The 8,188-nt window shown below is 43.5% G+C and overlaps 1 protein-coding gene across 1 annotated transcript; it reads left to right on the top strand.

The window, feature by feature from the left end:
- The first annotated feature begins 5,119 nt into the window (after positions 1 to 5,119).
- Positions 5,120 to 6,418, top strand: LOC135489969 (uncharacterized). Its single transcript, XM_064775608.1, has one exon. It carries the CDS (start codon positions 5,120 to 5,122, stop codon positions 6,416 to 6,418), a length of 1,299 nt encoding a protein of 432 aa, XP_064631678.1.
- The last annotated feature ends 1,770 nt before the right edge of the window (positions 6,419 to 8,188 follow it).

Genomic DNA, 8,188 nt, shown 5'->3' with positions numbered 1-8,188 from the left:
GATGGCAGACAACAATTATGACATTTGACACGAAAGTGCCCTTTATTGGATTTCCCCAACAAGAAAACGATTCCATAATCGATTAGATAAAATAAATTCATTTGAAAGACTCTGGATTGGTCAACCATTTACATGGACTTACGTAACTTCAATAATCATCACCCTGACTGCAGGGATTACTAGCCCTGACCGCGACCAGGCGTTATTGAATTGACAACATTTACAAGGTTGTCTTCCTATAACCCTGTGATCAATATAATTGGCTGTCATATTGAATGTTTGCAGCCCACCGGTAAAAACTACAGACTGCCATGTTTCCGGACTTAGTCATTTTCGAGCCATTTTCCTGGCGCTCGGTTAAGTGGGAGAAGACAGTATATTTGCCTCAATTTAATAAGAGCTAGACTGTACGTTCATAAGAATATTTTTGCAAAATTCTTAGTATAGTTAAGATCTTAACTAAGAAATCGTGCATCGAAATGCACATGCACTCGTCCACAAAACAGAATAAGGTCTTAAAAATCTTATTAAAATCTTATCTTAATTCTGGCCCGGGCGAGCTGCGATAACTGATTCCTGTCGCATGCGGTTCCTGCGATGACCACCGTACACATGGTAAAGGAGCGATTTTTGTTGCATGCAATCATGATCACAGGTCGCAGTGACAAAAAGCAATAGTCTGTTTTAGGTTCAATGATCAGGATCACAAGTAGCTACATAACTACATTTGGTATACATAAACATGCGTATGGGGACTGATTCTATTCTGCGATATCGATTTTCAAAGCAATCGATGTCAAAATATAAAGATCATGCATTGTTTTCTTTGAGTTAATTTTACTAAATACAATTATTGACGCTGGTTGTGTTGTTATTCATTAAACGTCGTCTTGTTAAGCCACAGTTATCGTGTCATCAGGATTTATTGCATCGGTTGTTTCTGTCGCAGCAGAACTAGGGACACCGGAGAGGTGACTAAACATGCTATTTTCGGCCTTTTTCCTGATCAGCGCCTGTTGTAGCGGAGCAAGTCTGATGTTGTGGGGAAAAAAATATTTCCTTCCGTCATCATGTCGGCTGTTTCACCGACAACAGAGCCGCAACTGCAGAGCTCTTGCACTATAGAGGCGCTGATCAGGAATTAAAGAGGCTAATTGTGCTTCGGAATTGGATCCGTCTATGTTGAGATACCAATACCTTTTAGTTTGTTGATAAAATTCCGTCGAAACCCGCGCCAGTTTTCAATTTTAAAATACCTTTTTTTCAGTATATAAAATTTGTGAGATCCAGAAGTATTAAGGTAGCAGGAAGGGTTGGGCGTTTGTGGTTTCTGAGTCTGAGGGGGTTGGTGTCTAATGACTGTACTTTAAGAGAGACTAGGCATGGCGCCAGTCTCTCTTAAAGCACAGTCAACAGGCATTTGGTCTCAGTATTTGGGTAAGTACAGAATCAAGGCAGCTCAGAGAGCAATGATTGAACGATGCTGTGGACAAGTCCAAGAATACTGCATCAGTCACGACCAAGTTCTCATCAGCAGATCAGAAAGCGTCACCACCAGCATATTCAATGTTCAGTTCCAACCTGTACCAGTCCAATGCACGCCTGTCATAGTCAGCAGTGGTCAGCTTAGCGCGATATGGAACATTCTTCCGAAACTCAAGCGAGGGAAGTCTGCTCATTAGCATATCTCGCGCACTGCTCCTTCTTGTCAAACATCGTAGTGAAATCGCAATGGAAAACGTCTGGCTTTGCGCCAGACATTGAGACTAATAAGTGAAGAACTAATAGGTAAAGAACTTCTACTTGCGCGAGACTGCTGTGATAAAATTATCATTGCAGAGACTCCGGTGACGTACACATATATTTTTTACAATCAAAAATGCCCTCAAAAGACGACATGGAATGATTATTTTATTGATATTTCCTACTATATACCTTCCAATTATCACTTTATACAAATAGATCGGCGTTAGGTCGCATGCTTTTCTTTCCTGGTGACACTATTAAGCAAAATAGTTGCAACCCCGTAAATGCGCTATAAGTCCAATAATAAGTGACGGTGACCCGTTATAAATGTTTCGCCAGCTTTGTTTTTTTGCCGCTACGCGGCGCTTTGGGCCCTTGCGTCAAGATTTTCTTCCGGCGATTTTCGTTCTCGCTCCGCTTACCGGGAAGCGAAATTTTTTTCTGCAGGATACTTCTGCCACAGTGTACATCTGACAGCCAATCACAATTGGCGCGATCTTTGACGTCACACTGTTTATTTATGCATGATAATGCAAATACAATGGACGATACCGAGTCGCATGCCGAGTGCCACTTCAACTGTGAATGTGACAATAGTTCATTGTCTGACCCCAATTATGCTCAACTCAAGGTTTGTGTCGTAGTGTTTAGGAATGAATTGCACAGATTCATTGTAAAATTGATGATATTATGCGTACAAAAGAGGCATCAGCTGATCTGATCGCTACATTGCAGTGCATGCATTGATTTGTGAAATTTTAAGGGGTAGTGACACTGACAGTGTTGCCAATGTTGATAATTATTAAAGGGACAGTGTATCCGATGTCTCGCGATTTGTGAAATTTTAAGGGGCAGTGACACTGACAGTGTTGCCAATGTTGATAATTATTAAAGGGACAGTGTATCCGATGTCTGCTGTTTGTTGAAGGTATCAGGCCTATTTTGGTAGTTTGAACATTGTTGAAGGGCCATTGTATAAAACACATTTTGACAAGCAAACAAAATAAATTGAATGGTGGCGCCACCTATGCATATACAGCAGAACTAGTTACACGGTTGACAGATAAACATTCAACCTCGGCTATTTTGCCGAGCACAGTGCGCCTTTAACAGACAAGTCCAATAAATACAGTCCACTCGACATTGACGACAATGAAAATACATGTTAAGATACTGCAAATAAATATATTTTAGCTAATATACTCCTCTAACCATTTGCTAACTTGTTCTTTCCAAGATTATCAGAACACGTGGCATTGTTGACATTATTGCGCCATGTGGAAAGATGATGTCAACAAAGACACGTGCTTGCCTTGAATTCTGATTGGCTGTCAGATGTACACTATGGCAGAAGTATCCTGCAGAAAAAAATTTCGCTACCGGGAAAACTGCACAACGGCGTTCAGTAGACGCTGACGTAATCAGTTACTTCGAAATTGATTTACTTTTGGCGAACTATTAACCAAACGAAGCAAAGATATCTTCTGCATGGTAATGTGTGCTTTTACCTTTGATATATGTTGTTATGCATAAATTACCTGTACGTATGCTCTACAGGCTGGCCCATAATTATTTTCCTTTGGACAATAGAATTCTATTGTGTATCCATTGTGTGATGGAAAATAATTCTTTTGCCACCCTGTATAAAACGTCCTTGGATTCAGTTGATGTGTCTGGCATTTGAGCGATGAATCTTTGGGGTCACCGCTGACTGCAGTCTTAGCGTATGTTATTTGTGCACAAGTGCATTTGAGATATACATGTACGCTCGTGCCATGCAAAATTCTGATTTTAACATAACCGGCCAGGAGGCTCTTGGTTCATTTCCGCACGGGAAGATGCTAATGTGGCGAAGTGCCCCTTCCCTTTTTGGTAGACACCCTGTATTGGTTAGCTGGTTATAATGGAAGGTTTGTATTGCAGAAATGATTGTGTCAGGCCCTGTGGTTTAGAAATTAAACTCTTATAAACGTTGAGACTTTGCAGAAGTAATAGTGGTCCAACAAGGCCTGAATGACTTGTAGTGGGGAACTCCCTATTGTGTAATGTGTACGGGGGTATGAGCTAATTTTGGGGGTATGAGCAAAATACAAGATGACTTCTAGAGTCACCGTGTACCGTGGAGGACCTTTTTGCAGAAGTAGCTCCTGTTCTGCTGTTGGCAGTGGTCTGAACTCTCCTGGCGTTGGTGTTGTTAAGTCGTGCGACGCGGCTTGTCCACTTGCTGTTGGCAGTGGTCTGAAGTTTTCCTAGCGTTGGTGCTGTAAAGTCGTGTGACGCGACTTGTTCACTCACTGGCAGTGGACTGGTTATCCATTCTGTGCCTGAGGGCATATATGGGGTCGAGGCGACCCAGGAACCTGCTCTACACTGGTCTCGTCATTACGTTGCGGAACGCGATACGGGAACGGCCGGCCTGAGTTCATAACGTTGTTAACTTATCCTTCCGTTGCTCATACCCGCCTCCGGAATTCACCTTTACTCTTCATGCAAGTTTGTGTGAACAATTCATAATGAACTGCTCGGTAAAGTATTTCTAAGAGCACTTGGACTGATATGGTAAAGGATACCGACATTCTCCGTTTAGACAGAATGAACATTATTCGCGACTTACTTCTAGCCTTTGTTTCTTTCTAGCTGTACGCAATTATTGTTGTAAATACTTAATCCGTTTATTTTAACGAGCTGTTATTTTAGTTCTTGTCCGGAGGAACCAATAGTCTTGATCCACTTTACCACAGTGGTGCCAGAAGTGGGGTTCTTCCAGTCAGGAATTTTTTAAATTGTATTTACTGGTGTCAATTCCGTCGGTTTCTAGTAAGGGTGTGAACTTAACCCATGTTTTTGTACCCGTAGCTTCATCCAAGCTCCTCACTTCAAGACGCCTTTAGCTTTTCATAAGTTTCAGGTGGACAGCACGCTTGTCTTGACATTATTTCGAGCGTATTCTCATTGTACATGTATGAAACTGTTATGAAAGATATTGCCTGAGAATTTGAATAAGTTGACTGTGGCGGAGTTGCGAGTGTTGTGTTAGGAGCGTAAGGTAGATTGTTCTGGGTTGATAAAGTCGCAGATAACAGATCTGTTGAAAGCGCATGAGGCTAAAGGAGAAGACTGTAAAGTCATTTATAAAAAGTTTTCATGAAGCTAAGATTGTCAGCCACCAGGCTAAGTCCACTCCTATGAAGGATGGTGAGGAAATCAAGGGTAAGTTGTTTCCTCTGAGGGAGCTACAGGTAATGGGGGGGGGGGGAGGGTGATCAAGGGATAAATGATTTGAGACAGTATGAGTTGCAAGTTGAATTAGAGCGTGAGAGAATGGCTCACGATATCCAGAGGGCTCAGATTGAGCGTGAGAAATGGGAGCGTGATGCCCAGAGTGAGCATGAGAGGCGAACGTTTGAATGGGAGCAAGCAGAAAGCTGCCAGGGCTTTAGAGAGAGAGAAATTGGAGTTAAAAAAGGAAAAGTGGAAAATGGAACTGGAAATGTCTAGGTCGCGTGGGAAAGAGGCTTCTCACGGGGATTCTGTTCACTCCCGGTCAGATGTATTTGGGAGATATGGTAAGTATGGACCCAAAATTCCAAAGCTCGGGGCAGGTGGAGACATAGAGGCATACTTGGGAACCTTTGAGCGTCTTACTACTGCCAATGAGTGTTCACGGGACTCATGGGCATCTAGATTGGCTGCTGTCATAACTGGTAAAGCAAGGGAAGCTTATGCACTCATGCCAACAGACACTATCAGCGATTATGACAAGGTGAAGCTTGCAATCCTCAAGAAGTACCAGTTGGGTTATGAAGCTTACCGGGAGAAGTTTAGAACTTCCAACAAAGAACCTGACGAGAGATTTCAGGAGTGGGGGACCAGAGTGTCCCGCTATTTTGATAGATGGCTAGAAATCAACGAGATCGAAACCTTTGAGAAACTTCGTGAGCACATGATCATAGAGCAGATGATTAACCTATTATCTCCAGATTTGCAATTAGTATGGATTAAGGAGCGGAAGCCGACGACCACAGATAAGTTAACGGAATTAGCAGAACTCTATTTTAATTCTAGGAGGAAAAGTCACACTGCTGAGCCGGTCGATTCTTCCGAAGGTCCAACCCGGTACGATTCTTCCAAAGGTAAACAGGGTAAGAAATTCAAACATGACAATACAGGTAAGCCCTCCAAAGATAATGTTACCTGTTTTACTTGCAATATGAAGGGTCATTATGCTTATGAGTGTCCCGACCAGAAGGAAAGGGCCAGTGAAACATCGGTGACCAGTAAAAGTCAGAGTGGTGGTGCCAATTCGAAAGCTGGGAAACCCAAGAAAGGATCCGGTTATCTCTGCCTGAGCCCTTCAAGACCCGGGTTTCTCAACCACAAGCAATTTGAACTTCAAGGTTATGTTGCTAAGAGACCTGTAAGGATGTTGCTTGATACTGGTTGCTCTAATACGCTGGTAAAATCATGCTTGATACCATATGACGCATGTGATGGGAATAGTTTTGAAGTTCTTTTGGCCAATGGTATGACACAGAAAGTTCTCACAGCTAAAGTAGTACTGTCTAGCACCATTGGCAAGAAGGAATGCATAGTAGGAGTGCTGGAGAAACTACCTGTGGATGTATTGCTATCCCAGGAGGATTTCGTGGTCATTGGTAGGTTGAAGGAATGATAATTCTTACATATACATCTTGTTTCAGATGCTCTCGACCTAGATGGTGTTCCAGCTTTTGCAGCGACCACCAGGGCCGAACGCAAGAAACAAGGAGCGATTGCAGATTGGTAAAGCAGACAGCCAAAAGCAAAAGCCAAAGTTGTTGATGATCTCGGATCGGTGCAGGGTAATGTTGTAACAGACTCCTTAGACTCATCTCTGATGTCAGACTCGTCGGGGATATATTGAGCTCAGAGTTTGTGAGTGAGGCACAGGAAGCGGAGGCTGGGAGTAAGGTCCCCGTAAACTTGCCTCATTTAGATATGTGGAAGTTTGGGCCAATGGAGCTAGCCACGCGCCAAAAGGTAGATGTGAAAATTCAGAAAGTTTTGCAAAAATGCGATAAGTCCTTGGCTAAGGACTCCATTGGATACTTCTGGAAGGACGGCTTGGCATATCGGCGCTCCTTTCTTGCAAACCACCAACAATACATTGACCGGTTGCTGGTTCCCCGTGAGTATAGATTAGATTTGCTGGACCTGGCTCATAGTATTCCATTAGCAGGTCATTTGGGTGTGACTAAAACCAAAGATAGACCTGGTCGAGCATTATTACCCGCCTGGGCTACACCAGGATGTGGAAAAATACTGCAGAACCTGTCCGAATTGTCAGAAGTGTGCCAGGAAGTTGGCTTCTGAAAAGGCCCCCTTGATTAGCGTTCCTGTCGTTGGGAAACCTTTTTATAAGGTGGCAACCGACATTGTTGGGCCGGTTGAACGCTCTTCTCATGGTAATAAGTATTTGCTAACCCTAGTTGACTATGCTACGCGATTTCCAGATGCGATTCCCCTAAAGGATACTACAGCCTCCTCTGTCGCAGATGGGCTGGTCGAGATGTTCGGCATACCCGATGAGTTGTCGAATGACCAAGGCTCAAACTTCATGAGTGAGCTGATGAAACAGTTACTCCCACGGCTAGGTATCAAGAAAATGAAGACATCATGTTATCACCCACAGGCTAATGGTTTGGTGGAACGGTTTCATTCTACCTTACAATTGTCCGGAGTCCCAAAACAAGAAGCTTCTTCAACACATCCAAGAGTTGGCGAAAGCCAGGATATTGGAGCGAGCCAAGCCTGGCGCTTAGGGTTCTGGATTAGTCATAGTTCCCAAAAAGGACGGTAGTATAAGAATGTGTGTCGATTTTAGAGCTTTGAACCGGGTGACTGAGACTGAGAGTGGGGGAAACTTGCCCCGTATTGAAGAGTTAATTGAGAAAGTTTGCAGGGCCAAGTTCGCTTCAGTCCTTGATCTTTGCAAGGGATACTACGCTATCCCCTTGACCGAAGCGGCCAAGTTGACCTCCACCTTTGTTAGCCCCTTCGGATCTTGGTCCTTCAGAGTGATGCCGTTTGGTATGAAAAATGCCCCTATGACGTTCACCAGGATGATGACTGATGTCTTGGATGGCACGGAAGACTTTGTAGTGGTGTATATTGATGATGTGGCAATATTTTCAGACTCGTTTCCTGATCATTTGAAACATCTTGAGGAGGTGTTCAAGCGCCTCAAGAAGGCGAATTTGAAAGACAAGCCCAGCAAGGTTTTCCTTGGACATGCCTCGTTAGATTATCGAGGACATGTTGTTGGGTCGGGGAAGATAGTGCCAGTTCGAGCCAAGGTGGAAGCCATTGCCCAGTTCAAATTCCAGAGACTAAGAAGAGGTTCGACGCTTTCTTGGCATGGCAGGCTGCTATCGGCGATTCATACCTTGTTTTTCAGAGATAG

The sequence above is a fragment of the Lineus longissimus genome, chromosome 6 (assembly GCF_910592395.1).
Source record: "Lineus longissimus chromosome 6, tnLinLong1.2, whole genome shotgun sequence".
Classification (NCBI taxonomy): Eukaryota; Metazoa; Nemertea; class Pilidiophora; order Heteronemertea; family Lineidae; genus Lineus; species Lineus longissimus.
Note: the sequence above shows the minus strand (reverse complement) of the source record. Positions and strands in the feature narration are given on the sequence as shown.

What these genes read in the sequence shown, in the direction of transcription:
- LOC135489969 (XM_064775608.1), top strand. Translation starts at nt 5,120, where the DNA reads ATGCCCAGAGTGAGCATGAGAGGCGAACGTTTGAATGGGAGCAAGCAG.